This window comes from Myotis daubentonii, chromosome 18 (assembly GCF_963259705.1).
Source record: "Myotis daubentonii chromosome 18, mMyoDau2.1, whole genome shotgun sequence".
Classification (NCBI taxonomy): Eukaryota; Metazoa; Chordata; class Mammalia; order Chiroptera; family Vespertilionidae; genus Myotis; species Myotis daubentonii.
Window position 1 is genome coordinate 29,058,750 of NC_081857.1, and position 27,982 is coordinate 29,086,731.

Below are 27,982 nucleotides of genomic sequence, written 5' to 3' on the forward strand. Positions count from 1 at the left end.
CTTCCCAGGAACGAGGGGAAATGGAGGTGCAGGCACGTGTCGGGGGACCTTCCCTCTAATAAAGAGCACTCGCCCTGTCCGAGCAGCGCATCCCTGCCCCGTGGGCATGCCCTGGGCACCGGCGCTGGTTCCACCGCTCCCTTGGCTGCCTTTCATGCCAGCTGCGGAGGAATGCCCTGTCGGCGCTGCCCTGCCAGGGGTTTCCAGAAAACGGTAGCATGTGGTGGTGGCCCCCAACAAGGAGCTGCCGGGAGAGAGGGAGGCGGCCAGCAAGATGAGCGGGCCGCGAAGGAGTGGCCGGAGACGGGAGGCCTCCAGGGCCCTGCCCCGGGCCCGGGCTCCTGGAGCTGGGGATGCCTCCCGGGTGATTGGCAGCTCTTTGTTTCAGCCCCCCCTCGCCCGCCTGCTGCCCCCCCCCCGCAACTCCCCCTTCCAGTCCCTCCGCCCCCCACCCCCCCTGCTCCCTCCGCCTAGCCTTTTCCCCTCCCAGCCGCCGGCCCGCCAGGGATAGCGAGCCGGCCGAGCGGCATGGAGACACAGGAACTTCGGGGGGCCCTGGCTCTTCTGCTTCTTTGCACTCTGGCATCTGCCAGTCAGGACCTGCAGGGTAAGCCTGTCTCCATCCTCTTCGGCCTTCCGCCGCCTCCCCATTTGCCCTCAGCCTAGTAGCAAGGAACATGTGGGCCAGGGGAGAAGGGGAGAGCCCTGAAATGGAGCCAGGGCGAAGACCTGGTGCGTTTTGGCCCCGTGGGAAGGAGTGGACACCAGAGGGTGGTAGGTGAGTGGGCACTGGCCAGAGGCACCACGAAGCCAGGGCAGGGGACTCGGGAGCAGGATGCTAGGGCCGCCTGGCTGGATTGGTGTCGGAGCATCCCCAGGCACCCCAGGGTCTAAGCAGCGTGAAGGTGGGTGCACTGTGGTCCCCTAGGCTTCTTGGTCCCCTAGGCGGCCGGCTGCCCCAGGACAGGGTGGGGGCGGGGACCCAGAGCTCTGGGCTCCCCCGGAGGTCTGGGGTGGGACGGGCCTGTGGGTGTGGGAGAGGTAGCTGAGGCAGATGACACAGGCACAGATTCTTCACTGGCTGGGAGGGAAACCACAGATTGGCCAGAACACAGGAGGCAAAGGAGCTGGGTCCTACGTTCTCCAGGGAGAGAGCCAGACAGTGGGAGGGTCAGATCCCTCAGCGGGCAGCTGTTCTCATCCGGAGCGAGTGTGCTGAGCCCCCAGGGTGGGAGGAGGGGCATTGGGGTGTGGAGTGAGCCGGAGCCCGCTGTGTAAGAGAAACTGCCTTCCAATTTCTGTGCTGTGGGCACCAGGTGCTACTCCTGCCCGGAATCAGCAGCGACTCCCTTGCGCCACCTGGTGGAGAGGTTCAGATTTGTGGGACACTGTTTCTGTGTTTCCCAATGAGCCTCAGCCCTGTGGATTCCCACAGGAGAGCGGCCGTAGGCAGTGTTGGAGGGAAGGGAGGAATAACATCTTGTCCTCTGATAGCAGCAAGGGTTGCATTTTGAGGTGACTAACGCTGTCTGGGGGTGGGGTGGGGAGGGTAGGCGGAGTGGTGAAGGATGCCCCGCCCCTGAGGGCTCAGGGACTTGGGCAGGATGTAGCCTCTAACCCCATTCTCTGACCTTGATCATCCCTGCCTGGCCAGTGATCGACCTGCTGACTGTGGGCGAGTCCCGGCAGATGGTCGCTGTGGCAGAGAAGATCCGGACAGCCCTGCTTACTGCTGGGGACATCTACCTCCTCTCCACCTTCCGCCTGCCTCCTAAACAGGGCGGTGTCCTCTTTGGCCTCTACTCTCGCCAAGACAACACCCGATGGCTGGAGGCCTCTGTTGTGGGCAAGATAAACAAAGGTGACTGGTGGGCATCTCCTTTCCTGCAGCAGCGACCCCCTGAGCACTCTCCCTGACCCCCACTCCCGTAGCCCTTTTAATTTCACTTGGGTCCCACTGGGGACCTTGGACTATCAGGCCGTGCCCAGGCACCAGGGCCACCTGGTATGGGGTACTTAGGAGGTACCCCAGAAGGCCAGGTACCCAAACAACAGGGTAAGGGCTGGTCTTTGTCGGGATGGAATGTTGTACTTGGGATGCTTGCGGGGAGGGGGAAGGCATGACATTCCTGCAGCAGGGGTATGGAGAGGTCCCTCACATTCTTGGGGTAGTTTAGTGGGTACAGAACCAGCTGTCACCTTGCAGGGGATAGAGTGATCTGATGCCACTGAAGACTAAGAAACTCCTAGTCTTTGAACCAATTAAAAAAAACATACATGCAAGGTGTTGACAGATGCATAGCTGAGTAAGGGATCATAGAGACTAGAGATGTGGCATCCTGAAGAGTTTTGATCCAAGGCTCAATGGGGAGACAGGGGCTGGGGGACAGTGCCCATACTGACCTCCCCTCCTGGGCAGTGCTGGTGCGGTACCAGCGGGAGGATGGCAAAGTCCATGCAGTGAACCTACAGCAAGCAGGCCTGGCCGACGGGCGCACACACACAGCTCTCCTGCGACTCCGAGGCCCATCCCGCCCCAGCCCTGCTCTGCAGCTCTATGTGGACTGCAAACTGGGCGATCAGCATGCTGGTCTCCCGGCCTTGGCCCCCATTCCTCCAGCGGAGGTCAATGGGCTGGAGATTCGGACCGGACAGAAGGCTTACTTGAGGATGCAGGTGAGGAGGAGGGGAGGACCCCGGAGTTCCTGTGGAAACAGTTTGCACCAGTGCGAGGAGTTGGTAGGTCCTCCCGCCCGGTTCTGCTCCTCTCCCTCCAGGGCTTCGTGGAGTCTATGAAGATGATTCTAGGCGGGTCCATGGCCCGGGTCGGAGCCTTGAGTGAGTGTCCATTCCAGGGGGACGAGTCCATCCACAGTGCAGGTAACACAGTGACTTCCACCAGCTGACACCCTGGACCCCAGATCACGTTCTGTCGTCTTTGGTGACTCACATCCTTTTGACCTCCCCTTAACATTCATTCCTTGGTTCACCTATTCATGGGGCTCTGGTGCTGTTACCCCAAATCTCCTTCACCTCTGACTGATCTCCAAACAATAAAGCCATACCAAAAGGTGTGGGTTAAAAAATCTCCCAGTTCAGGTCGTAGAAGAATAGAATGTTAACTGCTCGGCCTTGGTTTTGAGCGAGATAAGGGTCCTGGTCTATTTTTAGCTCCCATTGGTGCCGTCACCGACCAGCGGTTTCTCTGAGCACTGCCCATCTGCCTGGTCTGACAGGGATGTTCAGAGGCTCTTGCCTAAACAAAACACCCACATCTTCCGCATAGTTCAAAGGCAGTGCTCTTGAGGGAGAAGCTTGGGAGGGAGGAGATGGCATATATTGTGGCCCTGGCCCTGCCTTGGGTTACCTCCCTCGGAGCCCTTCTGCCACTCCCATGCCTGGGAATCAGAGATTTGGGTTCTGACTGTCTGAGGCAACGCCCTTAGAGGGCCCCTCACGTGTGTAAAAGCCGGTGTTGCTGCCTGTCACCTCTGACCTCCACCATCTAACACCCCCTCTCCTTAGTCCACGGCTCCAGCCCTTTGTTTCCGTCCTTTTCCTCCTTCCTCTTCACCAGCCAGGCCCCTCTTTACAACTCCACCCTCTGATTGTGTTTCCTCTCTCTAGTGGCCAGCGCTCTTCACTCCATCCTGGGTGAGTAGGCCGCGATGCGGTGGGAGGGCATGGGCGTGCGGAGGTCCCCGGCTTTGGCAGCGGCCTGAGACCAAGTCCTCTTCAGTCAGGAATAGGGTGGGATTTAAAGGTGGTGGGGGTAGCAGTCGCAGGAGCTGGCTTATTACCCAAAGAGGGACCAGGGCTGGCGTCGCAGTTCTGAGCCTCTCTGCATCCTGGGCCCTGACAGGGGAGCAAACCAAGGCACTGGTCACCCAACTCACCCTCTTCAACCAGATCCTGGTGGAGCTGCGGGATGATATCCGAGACCAGGTTGGAGCCGGTCAGCAAAGGGGAGCAGACGCTGAGGTGGGGTGGCAAATGTTGAGAGCTGACTTTCCCCCTCCTTGTGCCTGCAGGTGAAGGAAATGTCCCTGATCCGAAACACCATCATGGAGTGTCAGGTGTGCGGTGAGTGGGGAGCAGGGGCGGGCTCCAGGGGGGATCACTGTGCTGCCGGCTCCATGGCGTGGGCCTCCGGTTCCGGTGATGTGAATGGTGACTCTGGGTGGCTCTGACTGTGCCCTCCCCGCAGGCTTCCATGAGCAGCGTTCCCACTGCAGCCCCAATCCCTGCTTCCGAGGCGTGGACTGCATGGAAGTGTACGAGTACCCTGGCTACCGCTGCGGGCCCTGCCCGCCTGGCCTGCAGGGCAATGGCACCCACTGCACTGACATCAATGAGGTGGGAAGGCACAGAAAGCCGGGGGGAGGAAGTCGGGAGTGGCCCAGGAAGCTGGGGAAATGTTGGTCTGAAGCAGTTACCTGGGGTTTAGGAGAGGCTGGAGACCGGGAAAGAAGTGTGAGGAGGAAGATAGAAGGCCTGAGGCAAAGACTGAAGGACCACACAGGGAAGGTGTGGGGGAGTGGGAGCTTGAGATGGTCAGTTGGCAGGGAGCCCAGAGGGAGGCTGGACGTGGGGCTCAGAGCACAGTGATGTTGGGTGGGAAGGGCTGCAAGTGGGACACAGGAGCAGGGGTCCCAGGATCACAGGCAGGGGCCTGACTTCCTCCCTCTCATCCGGTCCCCAGTGCGCTCATGCCGACCCGTGTTTCCCGGGCTCCAGCTGCATCAACACCGTGCCTGGTTTCCACTGTGAGGCCTGTCCTCGGGGCTACAAAGGCACACGGGTGTCGGGTGTGGGCATCGACTATGCCCGGGCCAGCAAGCAGGTCAGCTTGGCTAGAGCGTGTGAACAAGAGAACGTGGCCTTGCAGGGGCCAGGGGGTTCTGGGTCGGCCAGGGGGCTCTTGGGATAAATGGGCTGAGGCCACTGACTCATCTGCTGGCCTTGCGTTGGTTTGGGGTCTGGGCTTCCTGTCAGTGTTCACACCAGTGCCCTCTCCTGTATCTGAGACCACCTACCCCAGGTCTGGTTCTACCCCACGTCTGCCCCTTCAGGTCTGCAACGATGTTGATGAATGCAATGACGGGAACAATGGTGGCTGTGACCCAAACTCCATCTGCACCAATACAGTGGTGAGCTGAGTGCCCTGAGTGTGCCTGGGGTGGTGGGAATGTGCAACCCCCTCTTCAGACTTCCTGCTTCCCCTCCTCTTTCCCCCAGGGCACTACACATAGTTGGTGTTCTTCATGGACCTGGTTTTGCCCCTTACTAGCTGTGACCTTTAGCCAGTTATGTACCTTTTCTGAGCCTCACGTTCCTTGCTTGAAAAGTGGGGCTGTTATCTACCTAGAACGGTTGTCAGGAGAACCCGAGGTCATTGATAGACCTGACACATAATGAGTGCCGTCCTACACCCCTCAGGTGGCATCGTGCTGGTCCTGGGTGCCTGGTAGGCTGGCCCTCTTTCTGAGACTGTGTTTCCCTTCTCTTAGGGCTCTTTCAAGTGTGGTCCCTGTCGCCTGGGCTTCCTGGGCAACCAAAGCCAGGGCTGCTTTCCAGCTCGGACCTGCCACAGCCCAGCCCACAGCCCCTGCCACGTCCACGCACACTGCCTCTTCGAACGCAACGGTGCAGTGTCCTGCTCGGTGAGCTGGGCTGAGGCGCAGAAGGAAAAGGCAGAATCGGGGGATGGGACAGGGCTAGTGGACATGCTTAGGGGTTGGGATGAGGACCTTCATGGGAAAGGGAAGTTGGCCTGGGCCCAGGAACTGGGTGATGAGAATAGAGCTTGAAGCAGGGAAAAGGGTGGGCTTGGGGCAGCCAGCCGACGGCTAACTCCCACCCTTTGTGTTGTCCCAGTGTAACGTGGGCTGGGCCGGGAACGGGAACGTGTGTGGGCCAGACACTGACATCGATGGCTACCCAGATCAGGCGCTGCCCTGCATGGACAACAACAAGCACTGCAAGCAGGTGCAGCTGCGGGTGGGCGCGTGAGCAGGGTGGGCGCCCCAGGCTGGGGCAGGCCAGAACTCGTCCATCCATCTCCTCCCTGACCTCTAGGACAACTGCCTTTTGACACCTAACTCTGGGCAGGAAGATGCTGATAATGATGGCGTGGGGGACCAGTGTGATGATGATGCTGATGGGGACGGGATCAAGAACGTTGAGGTGGCTCCCAGACATTCTGTTCCTCCTAGTCCTGTACTTTCCTCCCTGCCTCTGTCGCCTGGTCCTATAGCCCTGCTCCCCCTACCTCTGGCCCCTGGCAGCATTGCAGGAAGGGCTCTAGTACTACCAATGGGAGGCCTAGCCTGGTGCCTAGGACAAGGTGGACTACCTAGAGGTTGGGTGGGTGGGACTGCACCAAGCAGGTGGACCACCACAGGGTTGGTGATCGTAGACAAGGGCACAGGGACATGGTGGGTGCTAGGTGGCCAGTGGTTTGAGGGAGGCCTGACTCTTTCCTTTCCACCCAGGACAACTGCCGGCTATTCCCCAACAAGGACCAGCAAAACTCAGATACAGATTCATTTGGTGACGCCTGTGACAACTGTCCCAACGTCCCCAACAATGACCAGAAGGACACAGATGGCAATGGGGAAGGGGATGCCTGTGACAACGACGTGGATGGGGATGGTGCAGGCCTGGGCTGAGGGGGTGGGAGACCTGTAAGAATTTGGATACAGTGGGAATGAAACAGAGAGTAGGAAGTCTGAGAATTGGGGGAGGGTCTTATGAAAGTTAGCCTGGGTAACTTCCTATGGCAGATGTCAATGGGAATGTAAGGTAGGGTATATAAGGTTAGGCAGGGAGAGAGCAGGCAAGAGGGTGAGAAAGGTACAGGCAGATTTCCTGACTAGCTATCCTCTGGATGGGAGACAAAGCTCAGGACTTTCGCCAACCTAGGAGAGTGTGACAACCTTTTGCTATCCCCATGTCTTCTAGGCATCCCCAATGGACTGGACAATTGCCCTAAAGTCCCCAACCCCCTACAGACAGATAGGGATGAGGATGGTGTGGGAGATGCTTGTGACAGCTGCCCTGAAATGAGCAATCCTACCCAGGTACAGGGAATGGAGAGGGCAGGGAAGGGGTGGGCGGACTGATGGGTGATAGGAAGTGGTCAGGTCACCCTCTTCAGTTACCAAGAGATGGTGAGAGCAGTTCTCTCTCTCAGACAGATGCAGACAGTGACCTGGTGGGGGATGTCTGTGACACCAATGAAGACAGGTAGGGTTTTGGCCAAGAGATAAAAGATCTTACAGGGGATGCTTAATTTCTCTCTAGTATATTCTCAATTCTGTGGTTTAGCCCTAATTCTCCACTACTGTTGAACAGGAAGTTATTCCTGTAGTCTGTCCTCCATTTCTACTTCTGGACCTTCACCTCACCTGGCTGACTGTAAGGGGTCTGGTTGAACAGAGGGTATACCTCATACCTCAGAGAGACTCCTAAGCAGGTGGCAAGGGAAGGATGTGGTACCTTTAGAGCTTTTATCTGGTGCCTGTTCTTCTGGGCAGCGATGGAGATGGCCATCAGGACACCAAAGACAACTGCCCACAGCTACCCAATAGTTCCCAGCTGGACTCAGACAATGACGGGCTTGGAGATGAGTGTGACGGGGACGATGACAATGATGGTGTCCCAGATTATGTGCCTCCTGGTCCTGATAACTGTCGCCTGGTACCCAACCCCAATCAGAAGGACTCAGATGGTAAGGCTAGGGTCCCAGAGGATCGGACTGGTGTGGGCTTTGCTCATGGAGAGGTGGTAGACTTGCTGGGGAGTTAGAAAGGGCAGGGTGGGGAGAGAGAGGTCAAGAATGCAAGACCCACCCTAGCTGGTTTGGCTCAGTGGATAGAGCTTCGGCCTGAGAACTGCAAGGTCCCAGGTTCAATCCTGGTCAAGGGCACATGCCTGGGCTGCTTGATCCCCAGTGCGGGGCATGAAGGAGGCAGCCGATCAGTGAGTCTCTCTCATCACTGAAGTTTCCATCTCTCTCTTCTCTCCCTTCCTCTCTGAAATCAATAAAGAAATATTAAAAAAAAAGAAAGAATGCAAGGCCCAAGGGGTAGTAGTGTTAGCTGGTGGCAGTGGCCACGGCATTCCTGAGTGCCCGCCCCACTCTTCCCAGGCAATGGCATTGGCGATGTGTGTGAGGATGACTTTGACAATGATGCAGTGGTCGACCCCCTGGATGTGTGCCCTGAAAGTGCAGAGGTAACACTCACAGATTTTCGGGCCTATCAGACCGTCGTCTTGGACCCTGAAGGGGATGCTCAGATTGATCCAAACTGGGTCGTGCTCAACCAGGTACTAGGGCAGTGGGCTGGGTGGGCGCTGTCAGACCAAACTCCCAGGCAGGGCCTAGGTGGGCAGCGCACCTGGATCAGGTCTTTTTTCTTTATTGCCCATCACCAGGGCATGGAAATCGTTCAGACCATGAACAGTGACCCTGGCCTGGCAGTTGGTATGTGAGGGATACCCATTTCAATGCCTTCCAAATAGAGGAATCTGACAGGGGCAGAGGGTGGGGACAAGCTGGCCACACATACAGCAGGCATCCCTTCCCACCCCCAGTGCACAATGGGCCACTAGTAGCTTTGCTGCCCTGATCTTGATCCCACACACCCACCCACCCCTAGGATATACCGCCTTCAACGGTGTGGACTTTGAAGGCACCTTCCATGTGAACACCGTGACCGATGATGACTACGCAGGCTTCCTCTTCAGCTACCAGGACAGTGGCCGCTTCTACGTGGTCATGTGGAAGCAGACGGAGCAGACCTACTGGCAGGCCACACCTTTCCGGGCTGTTGCCCAGCCTGGGCTGCAGCTCAAGGTCCCACAGCTGCCCAGATTCCCCAATCCAGGACCCTTTCCCCAAACCTCTCCCCCTACCTGAGTGGGAACCCTCTTACTCAGACATTGGGTCTGGAGGTTGGCTCCCCGGGGCTTCAGAACATTCTCCTGACCACCTGGACTTCCTTTCCCACCTGTACTTACCAACCTGTTGTCTCTGCCCTCATTTGGTTCCTGCGGTTGACCCACTGTCTTTGCCAATGCCCTTCAGGCAGTGACATCAGTGTCTGGCCCAGGTGAGCACCTCCGGAATGCCTTGTGGCATACTGGCCACACCCCTGATCAGGTACGACTGCTGTGGACTGACCCACGAAATGTGGGCTGGCGTGACAAGACCTCCTACCGCTGGCAGCTGCTGCACCGGCCTCAAGTTGGCTACATTCGGTGAGGGGACAGGCTGCCTCCTGAGGGACCCCAGGCTCAGCCTTTCCTTCCCTTTTAGCTGGGACTCACCAGTGACCCCTCTACTCAGTGCCTTGGTGCCATGGGCCCAGACTGGGACCACTTCTCTCCATCCTCTTTCACCACAGACACGCTGCCTTCGCCCTGCTTTCTTCCTAGCATCAGGCGGCCTGGGCTCTAGTGCTGATGACATATTGGCAATGTTGGGCAAGTCCTTCCTTTTCTGTGCTCCATTTCCACTCAGTAAAACAAGGGCAACTCTGGGAGCCTCCAAGCCCAGGCCAGTCTGCGGAGAGGGACATCATATCCAGCCCTTTCACTGGGTGGGACAGCCCAGAAGCTGCCTCCTCAAGGGGTCTGGCCTGGAAGGGACCATCATTGACAGATGTGCAAACCAAGCCCCAGACTTCACAGCTCTTCAGAGCAGGGCTGAGGCCTCTGAGTTCAGCACTTTGTCCACGACTTTGCATTTCCTAGTTGGTGGGGATGACAGGGAAGGGAGAGGAAATGGCCAAGAGCCCAGAGTTCAGACACTGGGGTTGGTTTCCCTTTAAGGTTCCTGGGGCTGTGGGGCGCCAGGGCAAAGGATAAGGGAGGGGTGGACCAGAGCCTGGGAAGCGGGTGACTTCACCCCCCAGCCCATTGTGTTCATCGTCATGGCAACCCAATCCTCGCTTGGAATGCGGCTGGTGCTTTGAGATGCAAAGGGGGCTGGACAAAGAGCCAGGGGCCCCAGGCCTGAGAAAAGCACCCCCTTCCCTCCCCTTTCCTTCCTTCTCTCAGGCCTGGTGAGCTAAGCTAAGGGGGGTTGGGGATGAGCAGGGCCCCAGCATAGTGGCACAGTGCCCACTGGTACCCTGGCACCAACGAAAACCCCTATCCTGGACAGAGTGAAGCTCTATGAGGGTCCCCAGCTAGTGGCGGATTCTGGGGTGATCATTGACACATCCATGCGAGGGGGGCGTCTTGGTGTATTCTGCTTCTCCCAAGAAAACATCATTTGGTCCAATCTCCAGTACCGATGCAATGGTGAGGCTCTCGACCCCTATCAGCCTGACTTCTCATGCCCTCATGGGAGAGTCACATCCTTGACTTTAATCGTTTCTCCTTCCTCAGACACAGTTCCCGAGGACTTTGAGCCATTCCGGAGGCAGCTGCTCCTTGGAAGAGTGTGAAGAGGTGGCTACCAGATTCAAAATCCTAACTTTAGACCCTTTGGGCCTTGGGATCCATCCCGGTGGCCCCCGGTTCTAATCTACAGCCCCTCAGCCAAACGCACACCCTCCTCTGGCACCACCAGGAGTTCAGCCCCAGAGGAGTGGTGACTGTTGAGATGGGAAGTTTTCAAGGGGCATTTCTCAGGCGCTAACCCCAGGAAAGATAAGAGCATATTACCATAAAGTTCCAGTTGTTTTCTAAGCCAGTGCAGTTGCTTATTTTAGGGATTTTCCAGGGTAGTGACCAATGAAAAAGGATCCCGAGAAGGGTAAGGGAGCGGGCTGGTAGGATGGAAGTTAGAGGAAGTTTGGCTGAGCTTGGGGCACGGTGAGGCAGGTGCTGGGTGAGGGTTAGGGGAAGGATGGGGCTGGGGTAGGTGAAGGATGAGGTGCTGGTCAGAGGGTGGTTAAAGTTCTCCCAGCCCCACTTACTTACGATGGCAGCAGCGACACTCCAGTCAATAGATCGGTCAGGATCGAGAGCCAGGAGGGCTGGGGCTGCCCCGCTCGGGGTGAGCGGGGGGCCGGGAGGCCGGGAGGGCCGGAGGCCGGGACGAGTGCAATATTGGCGGGGGAAAAAACAACACTGCACCGCGTCCCGTCCCTCCCGCCCGCCCGGGGCCCGGGATCCCGCTCCCCACCGTTTAAAGCGGGACCAGCCCAAGGACCCGGAGCGCTCTGGGAAGTTGAGTTCACCTGGGAGGCCAGAGGGACTTGGCGGCCGGAAGAGGGGGAAGGGGACGGGAAGGGGAGGTGGGGGGAGAGGGAGAAGGCCGAAGGGACGACACCGGTATCCCGGAAGGCCGCTTTCTGACGCCGGCGTTGTGCGCGCTTGCTCTTTAAATACTCCGACTGCACGGCGCGGAGCTGTCGCCATGGTAACGCGTATCCCAGCAACTGAGCTAAAGGCTGTTGCCTGGCAACTCCAGGGTTGAAGTTTGGAGGCCGCCCACCTAGATACCCGCGCGTTCTCTGGCGGCGGCTGGAGGGGCTTCCCCGCCCCTCCCACCGCGCCGGGCGCTGACGTCCCGCCGGGCGCCGCACAAAGCCGCGCCAACCGGGTGGAGAGCTGTTGTCCCAGGCTTCCCGCCGCACCGGTGTGTTTAAAGTTAATTTTTCAACTGTATTCATCGGGGCTAGGAATTGTGTCCCTAACGCGGATGTAGCTGCTTCCGTTGGCCGAGACCGCAACCCAGCACCTCCGGCGGAGGCCAGACACCCTAAATTCCGTGCGCCGCTGTGAACACCTCTCTGGTCCCAGATATTTCTGTCCTTTAATCTCTCTCGGTTCTCCAAAGTGGCGCGACCTCATACACTTTTACCATGTCCTTACCTGCTCCAAATACCACTCTGCTCCCCCAAAAGATAGCCCACGGTCCCCCCAATACCATTCTGCGTCCTACCTATTATCTGACTCCTAAATACGTAACCTGTCGCACCGCCCCCCACTTTTCCGATGTACTTTCTTACACGCCTCGCCCACTTTTCCGCGTACCTCAGGATCACACCCACTGAGCGCCATTTCCTGCAGACATCGCCCCACGCGCCCGAGTCCCTCCTACGGTCCCCAGCCTCTCGGTCGGTGGCGCACTGCATTCCTCCCCTTCTCTGTCCCAGCCACTGGCTCTTTTCCCCGGGGCGCTGCCCTCCCCAGCCTCTCCCGCCCCCGGTTAGGCAGCGCCGCCGTCCAACCTCCTCCCCGACCCGGGCAGCCTCCCCACCCGCCGGGGCAGGCGTCGTGGGCTCCGTGCGGCCACCAGAGGGCAGGAGAGCCTGGCCACCGCGGGCGGCCCGCTACCCGGCCGAGGGCTGGGGAGGGAAGACCTAGAGTTCGGCGGTTTCGCGGTTTCGTCCTTTAAGCGGAAATTTCTTCCCCGCTCCCTTCTCGGGAGAGAGCCAAGGAAGGAACTCAGTCTGCTGGAGAGTCCGGCAGGGGCGGGGCTGTAGGTTCGGGGCAGAGCTGCAGAACGGGACAGGGAGCGGAGAGCAAGGTGGGGCTATTCCGGGAAGGGGGGGGCGTCCAAAGCCAACACCTAGTCCGCTCCTCGCAAGCCTCCCCTTCTCTTCCCAGCCCCAGAGCGGGGCTCCGAGGGCCCCAGGGAGCCCTGGGGTGGGGGGCTGAGGGTGAGCTTCCCAGCCGTAACCTAGCCCGCTTTCTCTGTTACCTTTCTAACCTTGGCTGTTGCCCTGGGGCTAAAACTAAGGTCTTGGGGACCCAGGTCCCAGACTCCCCCACTTTCACAAACACACACACGCACACACACCCCGCCTTCTGAAGCCAGGGAGTGGTTGGTGAAAAGGGGAGGCCAACTCGAGAACAAACAGGTTGTCAGAGAGTTGAATGATTGGAGTCCATGTGCCCTACCTGAGGGGACAGGAATGGTTGGGGAGGAGGAGGAAGAGAGAGGAGGTCGGGAATGGAGGAGGGGCGGGGTTTGTCACCTGTCACCTGCTCTGGCGGGCGGGGTGGGGGGGGGGGGGGAGACCAGTATAAAACAGCCGGCACCTGTGCTGCTCCACCTCACACGCAGTGCCCAGTGCCGGCCGCAATCTGGTCTGCCCCCTCCCCACCCGGTTCACCACCACCATGACACCAGGCATCCAGGCCCCTCGCTTCTTCCTGCTGCTGCTAGTCCCGGTGCTGACAGGTGAGGGGCACAAGGTGGGGAAGGGGCTGCCCTGCACAGCCTTTCTGTGGGTTTTGTTTCCTGGCAGATGGCACCCCACAAGGCAGAAATGGCAGACAGGTGGCTAGTCTGTGCCAGAATAAAGGAGACAGGCTAAGAGACGACCCCCCAGGAGAATGGGTGCCAGGGGCCGGTGAATTTCCTGAAGAGAAGTGCAGGGTGGGGGTGGGAGTGGGAGCGGCAGGGGAGGTACATCTTAGGAGTGGAGAATGGCTAAAGCGGGAGCGGAGGGTGTGGGAAGAGAGGGAGGCCGCAGCTGGGAGGGAGGACGAGGGCTGACTCAAGGGCCTGCTCCCCAGATCCTCCTAGCATGACTCTCCAAGTGCTAGAGGAAGTATTTCCTCCTGGTTCTGATTTACCCCTGAACCTCATTCTCAATTTCTTACAGCTCCTCCCATCACTCCCCTTCAAATGGTTCCTACAACCTCTGGCCACACAAGCCACTCGGAAAATACACAGACTGTGACTGCCCAAAGCAGCCCAGTGTCCAGGTTCACTGACAGAAGTTCTGTGAGCACAAGCAGCAGCTCACTCCCCACTCACAGCCCTGGCTCAAGTGTGGCCACCACTGCAGCCCCCAGTGCCACCTCTTCCCCGGCCACCAGCTCTGCCTCAACCTCGGCCACCACTGCAGCCCCCGATGCCACCTCTTCCCCGGCCACCAGCTCTGCCTCAAGTGTGGCCACCACTGCAGCCCCCGATGCCACCTCTTCCCCGGCCACCAGCTCTGCCTCAAGTGTGGTCACCACTCCAGCTCCCGATGCCACCTCTTCCCCGGCCACCAGCTCTGCCTCAAGTGTGGTCACCACTCCAGCTCCCGATGCCACCTCTTCCCCGGCCACCAGCTCTGCCTCAAGTGTGGTCACCACTGCAGCCCCCGATGCCACCTCTTCCCCGGCCACCAGCTCTGCCTCAAGTGTGGTCACCACTGCAGCCCCCGATGCCACCTCTTCCCCGGCCACCAGCTCTGCCTCAAGTGTGGTCACCACTCCAGCTCCCGATGCCACCTCTTCCCCGGCCACCAGCCCTGCCTCAAGTGTGGTCACCACTCCAGCTCCCGATGCCACCTCTTCCCCGGCCACCAGCCCTGCCTCAAGTGTGGCAGCCACTCCAGCTCCCGATGCCACCTCTTCCCTGGCCACCAGCCCTGCCTCAAGTGTGGTCACCACTCCAGCTCCCGATGCCACCTCTTCCCTGGCCACCAGCCCTGCCTCAAGTGTGGTCACCACTCCAGCTCCCGATGCCACCTCTTCCCCGGCCACTAGCTCTGCCTCAAGTGTGGTCACCACTCCAGCTCCCGATGCCACCTCTTCCCCAGCCACCAGCCCTGCCTCAAGTGTGGTCACCACTCCAGCTCCCGATGCCACCTCTTCCCCGGCCACCAGCTCTGCCTCAACCTCGGCCGCCACTGCAGCCCCCGATGCCACCTCTTCCCCGGCCACCAGCTCTGCCTCAAGTGTGGTCACCACTCCAGCTCCCGATGCCACCTCTTCCCCGGCCACCAGCTCTGCCTCAACCTCGGCCACCACTGCAGCCCCCGATGCCACCTCTTCCCTGGCCACCAGCCCTGCCTCAAGTGTGGTCACCACTCCAGCTCCCGATGCCACCTCTTCCCCGGCCACCAGCTCTGCCTCAACCTCGGCCACCACTGCAGCCCCTGATGCCACCTCTTCCCCGGCCACCAGCTCTGCCTCAACCTCGGCCACCACTGCAGTCCCCGATGCCACCTCTTCCCCGGCCACCAGCCCTGCCTCAAGTGTGGCAGCCACTCCAGCGCACAAGAGCACTTCTGCCAAGGCTACCACCACCCCAGTTGGCAAGGGCACTCCATCCTCAGTTCCCAGCCACTCTGATACTCCCACCACCCTTGCCAGCCACAGAACCAGGACTACAGCCAGTAGCACTAGCGGTAGCATAGTGCCCCTCACCTCTTCCAATCATAGCTTGTCCTTCTTCTTCCTGTCCTTTCGTATTTTGAACCTCCCGTTTAACTCTTCCCTGGAAGACCCCAGCACTAACTATTACCAGGTGCTGCAGAGAAACGTGACTGAATGGGTGAGTAACTGCCTTCCTCCACGTGCTCCTTTGCAGCAGCTTCAGAGCTGCTCGAACCCGTGCACCAAACTTAGTACCCACCCTCTCCCCCCAGATTTTGCAGATTTACAAGCAGGAGAATTTTCTGGGCTCCTCTAACGTAAAGTTCAGGTACAGTCTGGGTGTGGACTCCGCCTGGGTGGGTAAATGTTGTTGTGATTGTGGGGAAGGACTGGTCACTGGTGGTTGGGGGAAGTGCCCAGAAGCTGGGACCTGCACCTGAATTGCTCATTTCCCTGTGAGCAGGCCAGGATCTGTGGTGGCGGAGTCAACTCTGGCCTTCCGAGAGGGCACCACCAATGCCAACAAGGTAGCGGCACAGTTTCTTCTAGATGAATCACATGAAAAGAGATACAACTGGGTCATCTCAAGACTTATTGGTGAGGCCACTTTCCTCGCCTCAGGCCAGCAGGAAGCTTCTAGGGCCACTCACTCCCCAGCATCCTGATTCCGGCTGGATTCCATCTTCTCCCCGGGGGGTAGAGGGGGAGGTCCCCTCCTTTGGGAAACTGCCCGGATGACTGACCGCTTTTCCTTTCAGTGGATGATGTGTCATTTCCTTCCTCTTCCCGGCCTGGGTCCGGGGTACCTGGCTGGGGCATTGCCCTGCTGGTGCTGGTCTGTGTTCTGGTTGCGCTGGTCATCATCTATCTCATTGCCCTGGTAAGTGCTCAGTCTTCAGCTCTACCCAGAGTCCCCCAGCTAGAAGGAACTCCGTGGCTCCCCCTAACCTCCTGTCTCCCCCAGGCGGTGTGTCAGTGCCGCCGGAAGAGCTGTGGGCAGCTGGACCTCTTCCCAACCCGAGATGCCTACCATCCTATGAGCGAGTACCCCACCTACCACACCCACGGGCGCTATGTGCCCCCTGGTACCAAACGTAGCCCTTATGAGGAGGTGAGGACGGGCACCACGGTGGAGGGAGAAGAGGCTTTTCCTGGGAAGGGGCCCGGCAGGGGTACTTGCAAAATCCAAAGAACTTAGAAAAGGTGAGGAGTGACATGAAGCAAGCAGTGGAGCGCCTGGCAAGGAGGTGGGTGGCGGTCAGGAGAGTTCTAGGGGAAAGGCCTGGGGAGACCGTGGAAGAAAGGGGACCTCATGAGGGAGTGTCCCCACTACCAGGAGAGCGTTCGCTGGTCAGCCGGACTGGGGCCCTGCTGTGGCTGGGATGCCCAGAGGTGAAATGGGTGGGCACCCGTCACACAGGACTGACAAGGAGTGAGCGCCTGTCCCCCCACTCTTCTCCTAAGAATGGAGGGTAGGTTGGGGAATGTTGGGGGGGGTCTCCGATTCCAAGGCTGAAGTCTCACCAAGCCAGGTGAGCCTGGGCGGGGGTTCTTGGGAGTCTCGGGGAAGCAAGGACCCTCCTCCTCCTTCCCTCCCTGGGCCTTCTCTGTAGGACTAGTAAATAATTACTTGATCACCTGGGGCTGGAACTCCAGGTGGGGGAGGGGACTTTTCTTTCCTTGACCCCATCTCCCCGCTCCTGGGACTTCCTTCTCCCTGTTTCACACAGATGAGCACACACGCCTTCGGGGGCTGGAAGAGCCTAGAATGGAGGGAGACGGGCAGGAGGGGACCGGGCAGGAGGGGACCGTGAGGGGGCTGATGAGAACCAAGGGGAGGGAGTGCAGGGGAGCAGAGGGAGGAGGAAAGGCCCTGTTTACAGTCACCTGGCTGCTGGTGGTGCCTGGCAGGTGCTCTCTCCAAATTAACCCTTCGAGAGCTAGTCAGGCTCCCAGACCACTACCCCAGCCTGGGTGCCATCCAGGGGCCCTGGGGTGGCGGCTTCTCCCAGGGAAGCTTCTGCCCGTCAGCCTGGACCCCTTCCCCCCTCACCTAGGTTTCTGCAGGCAATGGTGGCAGCAGCCTCTCCTACACGAACCCAGCAGCCACTTCTGCCAACTTGTAGGGGCACGTTGCCCGCTGAGCATCCGGCCAGTGGCCTCTGTCATGGTCTTGGTCTTCACCACCAGTGCCCCCTCCCCCTTTTTCTGGACTGGTGAGCTGGGAGTTCCGGTGGGCTGCTCGCAGCCTCCTGCGCGGCCCTAACCCATCTCAGCCCCGGGAAGCCCATCCTGGCCCCTGGGGATGCGCCTGGGGCAGTGGCTCCAGGACTGGCCCCGAAAGCCCCCAAGTCGGAGTGGGAACTTGTACATGGCTGAATAAAACATGGGCCTCCTCCGCTCTGGCTCTAACTTCTGATCTGTCATCTGTGACCCTCAGACAGGAGGGGAGATCAGGATGTATGTGCGGGGGGGGTCTGGAGGGGACTTTGGGGGAGGAGGCAGGGAGGAAAGAAGGCCAGGAGCAGGGTTCATTTGGGCAGCAGGGGGTGTGGAGAGATGACGTTGGGTCAGGAGTGGCTGGTGGAAGAATTTGAGTCACCTCTCCCCCATCGCTGGCGGCACAAGAGGATGGCGGCACAAGAGGAAGGAGGAAACGAAACCTAAGTTAGGTTTCTGGCCTGGGCCTGCTCGGCCTGCGCACCCATGGCTCGCCCCTGGTTTCACCCTGGCTGGGGGCTGGCCGGCCCGCACCCTCTTCTCCCCTTGGCAGGATGCCCTCAGGCGGTTCTATTCTGAGCTGCTCGGGTGTGAAGTAAGTCCTCAGGCAGCGATAACAGCCACAAAGTCAACAGGGGATCGCAGCCCCAGAGTCAACACGGCCTGATAAGTGTTAGATCCGGGGCTGGAGCCAAGCCCAGTCCCCTCCCTGGCCATGGGCCCCCCCATCCGCCCCGCTGGCTGTGGGGTCTGCTCCCCGCACCCACCCTGGGAATGGGGAAGTGGTTCCGGTTCCCTGCCCCTTTGAGCTCAACCACATTCCCTCAGGGTGTGGGAGCTGGTGTCCCACCCTCATCAGGGGACACAGGAGGTCACCAGAGCCATGCGCCCCCTGGCGGCCATGGTGGGCTCAGGCCTGGGCCGGGCACCTGTGTGGGCAGGAGGCTTGGGAGCCCCTGGCTGGGGGACCTCCTCGCCTTAGGGCCATACCCATCAGGCAGCCCTGCTGAGTGACAGCTGAGCACCGGATCCCTCCGGCAGCCACACCCAGCACAGAAACTAAGAGGAATGGTCGGGCTCAGGGAAGGCGGAGATGTGCCCGGCATCACAGTTTATTGTGTATAAACCATGAAAATGACAGCTGTTGCTTGGCACAGGCCTCGCAGTCCCTACCACAGGGGGGCAGCAGTGGGCCCCAGGTCTTGCCTGGCCCAACCCAATGGGGACATCCAACCTGCGTGTGGCCCCAAAGGGAGCCGCCGCACATCTGCGTGGGTGCGGGTGCGGGTGCGGGACAAAGGAAGCATGCAAGAGGGAGAGGGGCTACGGGCATGCGGCTGCAGGGCACGGGGACCCACACACACACAGGAGAGGGTCCTCTGCCCCTCCCGGGAATGCCTAGGCAGGGTCGGCAAAGCCTGCCCACGCTAAGGCCATCGGTCAGCATCGGTGGGCAGGCAGCTCGGCAGGGCAGAGGGTAGAGCGGGGATCATGCCCGGTGTTCCGGGAGCTCCCTGCCCATTGGCCTGAGTGCTGGGGAGAACGGGCCGGGGTGGGGGCAGGGCTCTCCCATGACGTGGTGGGATGCCACGGGCAGAGGATGGAGCAGGAACTGGGTGGGGTGGGGTCTGGATGAACAGGCAGTGGAGAAGTGGCGGTCAGCCAGAGAGGTGAGCGGGGGAGTGTCCCTTGGTCAAGAGAAGGCCCTGGGGAGACACAGACACGGGGGGAAGGATAGGACCACCTGGTAGGAAGAGGCTGAGGGGAAAGCTGCCGGAGGGATCACCCGGCTCCAGGAAGCTCAGAGGGCCAGGGCCTCGGGGGGCCGGAGACCGTCAGTCCAGCTTGGCGAAGCCCCCGATGGTGACCTTCCTCTCGGGCTTGGTGCCCACGGGCTCCTGCAGCTGCACAGCACCCCCCCCAATGAAGCAGAAGGCGGGGCACACGGGCCCCGAGCAGTCCAGGGGGCACTCCAGGAGCCCCCGGAAGGACACCGCGTCCAGGAAGGAAACCCGGCCCTGCTCATAGTCCAGGCAGATGCCCAGGCGGGGGGGCAGGGGCACGGTGCAGCCGGCGGCCGGGCCGTCCCTCCCCGTCAGCCCTGCGCTGGCACTGGCCCCGGCGCCCAGCAGGATCTTGCCCATGCCGATGGTGAGGAAAGCGAAGGGCGGCGACGCCTCCACCGTGGCATCCTCGGCCCCGCTGTCGTGCCCGCTGTCCGGGTCGTACCTGCAGGAGAGGGCACTGGGTAGCAGGGTGTTGGGGTGGAGGAAGGGGGTGGGGGATGGGTCCCAGACGGCTGAGGCGTGGGAAGTGCGGAACGCTGGTTGAAAGGGTGGATTTGGGAAATGGAGGAGAAACCACGTCGAAGAGACGGGGTAGAATGTAGGGTCGGGGTGTGGTTTGGCAGACAAGGGCACTGAAAGGAAGTCACGCTGGCACGAGAGGTATCGGGAAAAGGACAGGCAAGGTGCTGATACAGCGCCCGGCAGACATGCAGCCGTTTCAGGGGAAGGTGTGAGAAGTGAGGTTTGGGGACATCCCGCGGGGAGAGGGCTCTGAGGGTTGGAGAAGCTGGGAGAGGGAGGAGTTTGTGACTAAGTCCTGGTGAAGGAGGCGCAGAGAGAGGATGTGGGAAGGTTAGGTGTTGGGAGAGATGAGGGAAGACTGGTGTCCCGGATGAGAGCTCTCAGGATTGGGATTGGGGGCCGAGCTGCTCATGGGCAGAGAGCTGGGAGGAAGGGCTCAGGCAGGAAGGCACGCGCAGGAGGGTGTTAAATAGGGTGTTAGGGATGAGAGGGTGTGGAGATGGAGAGTTTAAGGGGAGAATTTTAGGGCGTGAAAAGATATGGGTCAAAAAGGTATGGGAGGGAAGGCGTTCGTGGGGAGAGAAGGCGTTCGTGGGGAGAGGAGGTTGGAAATGGGATATCGGGGAATGGTGTGGAGGCGTGGAGAGACGGTCTATCTTGAGTGACAGATGGTAGGAAGTGGAGGTGGTTCCCTCTTCTTTCCTCTCCTTCCCCAGCCACACACTCCAAAACCCAGTCCTCAGAGCCCCTCCCCTGACCCCTCCCTCACTTCCCCTGGCCACAGGCCCCGGTCTGGGCTTCCATGACTTTACTGCTTCCTCCTCAGTCTCCCCCAGCTCCACCCCAGCAAGTCTGTGCTCCTCTTGCCACCCCATCCTGCCCCCAGCTCTCCACCCCGGGTCCCCCACCCCCTCCCTGCCAGAGCGGCCTGACCTGGGGCTGATCACATCGGCGGCGCCCTGGAAGCTCTCCTGAAGCTTGCTCTCCAGCCCGACGCCCACCTTGACCAGGTAGGAGGCTGGGTCGACGGCGCAGGCCCAGTAGCTGCGGCCCTGAGTCACGGCCACATCGCCCAGGACCACGTCCACACTCAGGTGGCAGCCAGTGAGCAGCCGCTCGGCGGCCAGGAGCAGGGGCAGCCCGGGCACGCTGCGCACCGCCCGCTGGTCCTTGCTGATGGCCAGCCTCTCCCGGCTGGCGCCCCAGCGGCCGTCGAGGAAGAAGTGAAGGACTGGAGTGGGGGAGGTTGAGACAAAAGGAAGGACCTCAGGGACAAACTGGGGACTGAGGCGCGAGGACAGGACACTGGGAGGTTTCAGAACATGGAACGCGCTGCCCAGGGCATTGGGAACAGGGCCCGGGGAACTGGAACGAGGGGCACAGGGAGGCCAGAAGGGGAGATTCCAAGTGGGCATGGGCCCCCCGAGGAGTCGAGTGATGACTCGTGGACACGGAAACCGGTCCCCAGACCAGCTGACTCACAGGGCATCCTCTCACCCCTTCCCCCGGCTGTTCCGTTCCATGTGGCGACATCCCCACATCTGCCTGCACCTCCCAGCCCACACTCTGGTGCTCACATCTGGTCCTGACATCCAGCCCCTCCCTCGTCCGCCCCTGGGTGGCAGGGGTGATAATGCCTGTGTCCCAGGGTCCACACTATGTTCTGGACAGTCATTGTACTGTCACTTATTGAGCCCTTACTTGAGGTGGAAACTCTGTTAAGACTTTACATGAATCAATTCAGTTAATTCTCACAACAGCCCTCTGAGGTGAGTATTGTACATACCCCTACAGAAGAGGAACTTGAAGTTCAGAGAGGCTGAAAAACTTGCCCAAAGCCATACGGTTGGCAAGAGGCAGAGCTGGGATGCGAACCCAGCAAACCTAGCTCCAGAGTGAGTGAGTGTGACCCCCGGCATCATCCCGTCTCTCCAGCGCTCACCCGGCCCCGCCGGTCAGTGCCTGGGCCCCAGCATGCCCTGTGCCCTGTCTGTGCCACCCTGTGCCCACCCCTTGGCCCACTCACCGGGCGCTGGGGGGGTGTGCAGGTGCACGTCCTCACTGTACTCGCCATAGCCAGCCTTGTTGCAGCCGCGGACACGCAGCACGTACACGGAGCCGGTGTCGGGGTTCTCCAGCAGGGCACTGGTGCCCCTCACCTCCTCCCGCCGCTGCCAGTGGGCGGGGCCCGGCTGGGCAGGCACGTCTGTGCGCCGGAACTCAATGGTGTAGTGCCAGGCAGGCGGCGAGTGCGGGGGCAGCCGCCAGCACAGGAAGATCTGGTCGTAGGCGAAGGTGCGCTGCGTGTCGATGACCGGAGCCTCGGGCACTGTTGGGAGAGACAGTCGGGTCAGTCGGGCTGGCCGCTGGCCGGGCATGGAGGGAGGCGGGAAGAGGGAAAGCAGCGGGAGCCGGGGGGTGAGTGTGGGTGAGAGGGACCCGGGGAGAGACCCAGCTGGGCCCTGGGCAGGGATGGGCAGGCAGAGCCCAAGGGAGGAGAGAGGCAGGTGCTCGCTGGGCAGGCAGGAGGCCTGGGTGCTGGTCTTGTCTGCGCACTGGCCTCGGCCAGTTACCTCCCCCTCCTGGGCCTCAGTTTCCTCCCTGTCACATGCGGGCCTCAGGCCCGAGGGAGACCCTTCCTTCTATGACCCTTTTCTCCTAGGAATAAAGAGCAGCCCCAGGGAAAGGCCACTGGGACCCAGGCAAGAGGGCACTGAACGGAAGGAGGGGACAGAGCGGGAGGGAGGGGGCAAGGGTCAGCAAGACAGAGGGGGGACACCAGAGGGCGAGCAAAAGCTTGATGGCAGGAGACAAAGGTCAAGGAAAAGAGGAGAAAAGCCCGAGGACGAGGGTCATAAGGACAAAGGGCAAGGACTGGACAAACACCTAAGGAAGGCGGAAGAGAGGCCACTGGGCTGGGGAGGACCGGGGAGGACTGGGGAGGACGAGAGTCTGGTTAAGGCAGGGCAGGGGAGGCAGCAAAGAGTGGTGGCCAAGCTGCGGGGGGCTGGGGGAGGAGCAGGGGCCCGGGCGCTGACTTGCCTGGGGTGCTCTCGAGCAGAGTCCGCGGTGGCCACAGCCTACAAACAAAGAGAGGGAGAAGCAGCGCTGAGCGCGGGGCCGGTGTGGCCGGTGGGCTGGGTGGGAGGGGTGGCTGGCCAGGCCGGGCAGTAGGCTGGGAGGTCCCCGGTGGGCACTGCCCCCCGGGCCCGCTGCTGGGGGAGGAGGGAGGAAGGCTCTAATAGGACGTGGGGCCTGGCCGTCTCCTTACCTCGAAGGAAGTTCAGCTCTGTCAGCAGCTTCATCTCTCGCCCCACGTCCAGCTGGCAATGGCGGAAGGAGGAGTTGGCAGCTGGCCGGAACATCTGGAGGGCCTCTGTCGCCCGAGCGATCCTGGGATGGGGGCACCCAAGGGTCAGGCACTGCCATCTGGGCCGCCACCCTCCTCCTTGATTCTGCCTGCCTGCCCCTGAGCCCTGGCATCAGCATGGGTCTCTTCCTCGTCCCCTCACGCAAGCTGGGGATTGGTCTGGCCTGGTGGGAAAATCCTCGGGCCCAGCTCTCCATCGGCCGGGACTAGAGACACTGTCTTGGACACGACTACACCATGCCATGATGCCCCTGCACCCCCCCAACGCCCCCCCCCCCCCGGAGCCCGTGTCCCTGAGCTGTGCCCTGAAGTACCTGTTATGTAACTGCTTGGCTGCTTGCACAAAGCAAGGCTGGTCTGTTTCCTTAAGGACCTCCTGGGCGTAGCCCACCAGGCCTGAGCCATCTAGGAGGCTCCGGTGCTCTTGGAGCTGGGCGCCGAGGCGGGCCAGCCGCTCCTGCTGGCATTCCTCTACGGCCTGAAGCAGCGACGCCCTCTTCTCCTCCAGCACAGCGCCCAGACCCCGCACCAGCTGCGACACCTCCTCCTTGGCCTGCTGACCACTCACCTGCCCAGAGAGCAACACTCACTATCTTCTCGCAGGTAGTGCCTGTGCCAGCCTCCCGGGGCCCCACACCATGGCTAGGATCACAAAGCATCTGGGGAAATGCCACCCACCCATTTCAACAGGGCCAGGCTTATGGGTCCAAAGGCACCACATACCCACATGGCCTCAGCTCCTGGCCATTTGTGCTAACCTTTCTGGTGCCCACACCATGATCCCTAAGGACGCCCCCAAACAAAAGAGATCACCACTGGGACTGTACCAACATCAGTGGCGTCTGTGCCACCCTCATTGCCCATGCCCGCACCAGCTGACGTATGCAATCTGGGATCAGAGCCATCGCCTTACCCTAGCTCCAGGATATGTGCCATCCTCAGCAGGTTTCCGAGCCTGAGGGCATCTGAACTACTTTCCTGGGACTTTTCAAGCTCCCCCTCTCCTGTCCCCACTGTAGCTCCAGGTATAGCCTGCCCTAGGGCACCGATGTTCCTGCTAGCCTGGTTTAGTCAGAACCTGGACATTCATGGATCCCCACTTCCTGAGCTTGCAGCCAGGTGATGGGGCCACGCCTCTCCATACCCTCTTGCTGTGTCCAGGCCCAGGTAGGGCCAAGGGCCACCTCTATGCCCTCCCTCACCTCAGTGTGCCTCAAGGTCTCCTCCAGCTCACAGATCTGGGTCTGGACTGTGTCCTGGTTTCCTAGGATGTATGTCAGGCTCTTTGTCAGTTTGTCCTAAGAGGGAAGAAAGAGGGGGGGATCATACCGGCTCGGCAGAAGCTAGCAGTAAGAGGAGGTGTGAGAGGATGCGAGGCTGGGAGGCAGCCCGGCGTGGGGGTTAGCTCACCTTGAGGGCCTGGTAGGCGCTGAGCACCGGGGTGATCTTGTGCCCGCTGTGGGTGCGCCTCACTCGGCAGAGTTGGCATACCAGACGTTGGCATGTCTTGCAGTAGTGGGTCACCTCTTCCTTGTGGTCTGGGCACATGAGGCCCTAGGGACAGAAAGGGCAATGGCATAGTCAGCCAACGGTCGGCGTAAGGGTGTGACCTACTACGGGAGCAGTTAGGTGCCCTCCCTCCATTGGCCAGGTGGGGGTGAAGTGGAGCTCAGCGGGCTGCGCTCCACAGTGCCACCTGGTGGTACATACTAGCATCAAAAAGAGCCTTTCCTGCAGCCTCCAGGCACCGGCATCCTCCTCCCTTCATCTACCTCAGCAGAGGCGTGGTAACAACAACTTAAAGATGACGAGTAATCTTAGCCTTGTGGTCACTAATTAACCGTGTCCACCTAGTCTCTGCCATATCCCAATGCCTGGAATAGGGCTGGGCACTTAGATGCTTGCTACATATTTGTTCAGTGAATAAATGCATACAGACTTTCAGTGTACAGATAACTTTCACAAACATTAATTCATGTGATCCTCTGAACGGCCCTGCGAGTGTGGATATTGCAGGACACACATCAGCCTCCTTCAGCAGATAGGATGAAGGCTCCGTGTTCGAGGATCGGTCCAGCGCCTTTTTTTTCCTGCTTTCCACTTGTTTTATTTTTTTAAATTTTATTTTATTGCTTAAAGTATTACAAAGAGTATTACATATGTCTCCTTCCCCGCCCCCCTTGACATTCCCCCGGCCTCCCCTACCCCCCAGTGTCTTGTGTCCATTGGTTATGCTTATATGCATGCAAAGAAGTCCTTCGGTTGATCTCTTAACCCGCGCCCCCCCCCCCCCCAAACCTCCAGCGCCTTTTTTGTTGTTGTTACAGAGAAAGGAGCTTGGCAACGGCAAACCCCTGCCCACCTCCTTTTGGAGGCTCACAAGGCCAGGCACCCCACCCGTCCACTTCTACCAGGCCCCTCCCTTCCCAGGCTCTGCAAGGGCCGCTCACCTTGGGGCGGAAGGAGAGGGTGGGCAGGGTGGGCTCATGCTGGGCCTTCTGGGTGCCCCAGGGGTGGAAGAGCTTGAAGCACTCGTTGCAGAAGGTGGCACGGCACTCGGTGCAGCCCTTGGTGGCCTCCAGCGGCGGGGGCTTGCACAGCTGGCACAGGATGGAGCCACCCACACTCACACTCTGCCGGTACCGCTCCACCACGCGCTCCAGGGTCAGGTTCCGGAACAGGCCTGCCAGGCCCCGCTCCCCCAGCTCCACATCGCCCTGGCAGGCTGGGCACGGGAACACGATCACCTGGGGGTGCAAAGCACCTCGCTTCCGCCCGGGGTACGTCCCAAAGCCTATGGATGGGCCGGGGAAGTAGGAGGTCAAAATTACAGCTGGCTGGAGGTGGGGGAAGTCTGTTCCACTAAAAAATTAATTTTTTATTGTGTCATAGCTCAGCTGAGCCTGACTGAGGAAAAGCTCCACCCCCTGAAAGACAGACAGATGCCCCTGACCAAGGATGACCCCTCCCATCTTCCTGATGGACATCCCAGCATCCTCACCCCCACCCCACAGGCTCCAGCCCACCTGACTTCAGCAGCCGGTCCAAGCGTTCTGGCTTAGGGAGAGTTCTGCGGGACAGGCGGGGGCTGCGGGTGGAAGGGGTGGAGGCAGGAGACGTGGGCTCGGAGCTGGGGTCCCCACCGTGGCCTACATAGCCCTGCTGGCCCAGCACCTCGCGGGCACAGGCCTGGCACACGTTGTGGGTACAGGGCAGCACCAGCGGCTGCTTGTACATCTCTTGGCACACTGGGCACAGCAGTTCCTTCTCCATGTTCTTCATGCTCGTCTGTGGAGGGACCAGGAGGTTAGGTCAGAGCTTGGACGCGGGATATCTTGACAGGCCCCAAGGGGTCTCAGGCAGGGGCAAGACCAGCTACGTCTGGCTTTCCCCCAGTACCAGCCCAGGCCTGGTCCACAGACCTTCCCAGCCCTGTCTCTTGCCTCTATTTCTCGGAGGCAGAGCTAAAGGCCTACGCAGGAGGAGGGATGCTTGGAGATCGTACCACCGCCAGCGCCAAGCTCCGCCCCCTCCACTCCCCCGGCCCAGCCAGATCTGCAGCCCCTGCACCTGGCCATTGCCCCCTGCTCCCCGCCCCCATCTCTGCTCCTCTGCTCCCGCCCCCGGCACGTCTCTCAAGGACACCACACCTAGGGGACCCCTGCCCCCTTCTCTGGCACACCCCACGCCCCCTCCCACGCGTGACTCCTCCCTATAGGCAGGCGCAGCTCTCTCTCCATCCTCCTGCTCACCACGGCCGTATTCCTGCCGCGGCTCTGGCCTGCGGCCTCCCCAGCCTCCATCCGCCATCCTCACTTCCCCAGGCATCTCCTCCGGCCCCCCGATACTAACCATTCTCCTTTGCCCCCCACCATCCGGACCTCCCGCTCCTTCCCCCAACGCTACTGGGCTGCCCGCAAACCCCTCCCCGAGCGAGGGAGAAGCAGCCTCCCTCCTCGCCCCCTCCCCACCGGAAGTACCCCTCCCTTTCTTCGTGGCGGGGGTCCTCGCTATGCCCCACCCCCTCACCTCACCTTGGTCCCCCTCTTCGCAGCCATCCCGGTCAGGGGCGCAGCTGACACAAAGGAGGGAGGGACGTGGAGGGAGGGGGGAGGAAGTGATGGTGGGGGGAGCAAGGTTGGCACCGCCCCTGGGAGAGCCGGGCATGAGTTGCCATGACAACCGCAGGAGGCTGGGAGGCAGCCCGGAGTGGGGGTGCGGTGGGGTGGGGTCTCGTGGAGCTGTCCAAATTGGGAGCTACACCCTGGGGTAGCTCCTTCGTCGCCCCTACCTGCCCTCAGATTTCTTGGAAATTTTCCAAGCTCACACTCGCCCCGTCCTCACAGCGCAGCCCCACTGCCCTGCAGCCCAGCCCCGGTGCACGGGGGCCGCTCCCCCAGCCCACCCGCTGCGCCCCGGCAGCTCCCGGTTCCTCACGCCCCAGCAGATGGACACCCTCCCGGCACCCGCCTCTGGGCGGCCCCGGATGACCATCTCATCCCTGCATCCCGACCCTCCCAGTCCCTTCTGCATCACCAGCCCTCTCCGCCCCCACCCTGCCTCCCAGCCTCTGGCCGGATCCCCACCTGTTCGAGGAGGTCCCGGCCGGTCCCGAACCCCTGCACTCCCCTTCCCCTCCCCCTCGGCCCCACCTTAACTCACACTGATGCGGACCAGCGCGTCCATGATGGAAGTGAAGGTCTGCATGTCCTCGCCCTCGGCCATGGTCCTGCCTGGCCCGTCTGCCCCCGGGTGCCCGATCCCGGCAGCGGCTGAGAACCCGGGGCTTAATGCAGGAGCCCGGTGGGGGTGTGGGGAGGGGTGGGGGTAAAATACCACTGCGCATGCTCCAGGGACGAGCCTCAACCAGCGCCAGTCGGGGTGGGAGGTGGGAAATAGTTTTCCCCACGTGGTTCTCAGAAGGCGGTGGTGGGGTAGCATGGGATGGTATTTGAAGAGAGAACCATTTCTTAGGTTCGCATCCTCCATTGCCTCCTAATCATGCTCATATCAAGCGGAA

General features: G+C 60.7%; 3 protein-coding genes across 5 annotated transcripts; 2 read left to right on the forward strand and 1 right to left on the reverse strand.

The window, feature by feature from the left end:
• Positions 1-237: 237 nt before the first annotated feature.
• On the forward strand, positions 238-10,701 carry THBS3 (thrombospondin 3). The gene is made up of 23 exons (XM_059675152.1): positions 238-607; positions 1,655-1,861; positions 2,420-2,676; positions 2,778-2,880; positions 3,628-3,654; positions 3,863-3,945; positions 4,032-4,083; positions 4,208-4,356; positions 4,703-4,843; positions 5,073-5,150; positions 5,511-5,663; positions 5,878-5,988; positions 6,079-6,186; positions 6,495-6,654; positions 6,964-7,082; positions 7,196-7,248; positions 7,539-7,732; positions 8,153-8,331; positions 8,440-8,488; positions 8,664-8,860; positions 9,092-9,264; positions 10,172-10,311; positions 10,399-10,701. Exons 1-23 carry the CDS (start codon positions 529-531, stop codon positions 10,455-10,457), a joined length of 2,871 nt encoding a protein of 956 aa, XP_059531135.1. The 5' UTR covers positions 238-528; the 3' UTR covers positions 10,458-10,701.
• Positions 10,702-13,009: 2,308 nt separating this feature from the next.
• Positions 13,010-17,461, forward strand: MUC1 (mucin 1, cell surface associated). The gene is made up of 7 exons (XM_059673299.1): positions 13,010-13,147; positions 13,575-15,241; positions 15,336-15,391; positions 15,527-15,660; positions 15,822-15,943; positions 16,028-16,174; positions 17,121-17,461. Exons 1-7 carry the CDS (start codon positions 13,087-13,089, stop codon positions 17,187-17,189), a joined length of 2,256 nt encoding a protein of 751 aa, XP_059529282.1. The 5' UTR covers positions 13,010-13,086; the 3' UTR covers positions 17,190-17,461.
• An 889-nt stretch (positions 17,462-18,350) lies between these two features.
• On the reverse strand, positions 18,351-27,954 carry TRIM46 (tripartite motif containing 46). 3 transcript variants are annotated; one of them, XM_059675557.1, is made up of 10 exons: positions 27,625-27,954; positions 25,989-26,250; positions 25,413-25,756; positions 24,373-24,516; positions 24,165-24,260; positions 23,277-23,530; positions 22,864-22,985; positions 21,619-21,921; positions 20,526-20,823; positions 18,351-19,512 (listed from the first exon to the last, which is right to left on the reverse strand). In XM_059675557.1, exons 1-10 carry the CDS (start codon positions 27,949-27,951, stop codon positions 19,119-19,121), a joined length of 2,544 nt encoding a protein of 847 aa, XP_059531540.1. In that variant the 5' UTR covers positions 27,952-27,954; the 3' UTR covers positions 18,351-19,118. The 3 variants fall into 3 exon arrangements, with proteins under 3 accessions (XP_059531540.1, XP_059531543.1, XP_059531542.1); XM_059675560.1 differs by lacking the exon at positions 27,625-27,954 and adding an exon at positions 26,997-27,091; XM_059675559.1 differs by lacking the exon at positions 27,625-27,954 and adding an exon at positions 26,715-26,818.
• Between the last annotated feature and the right edge of the window lie 28 nt (positions 27,955-27,982).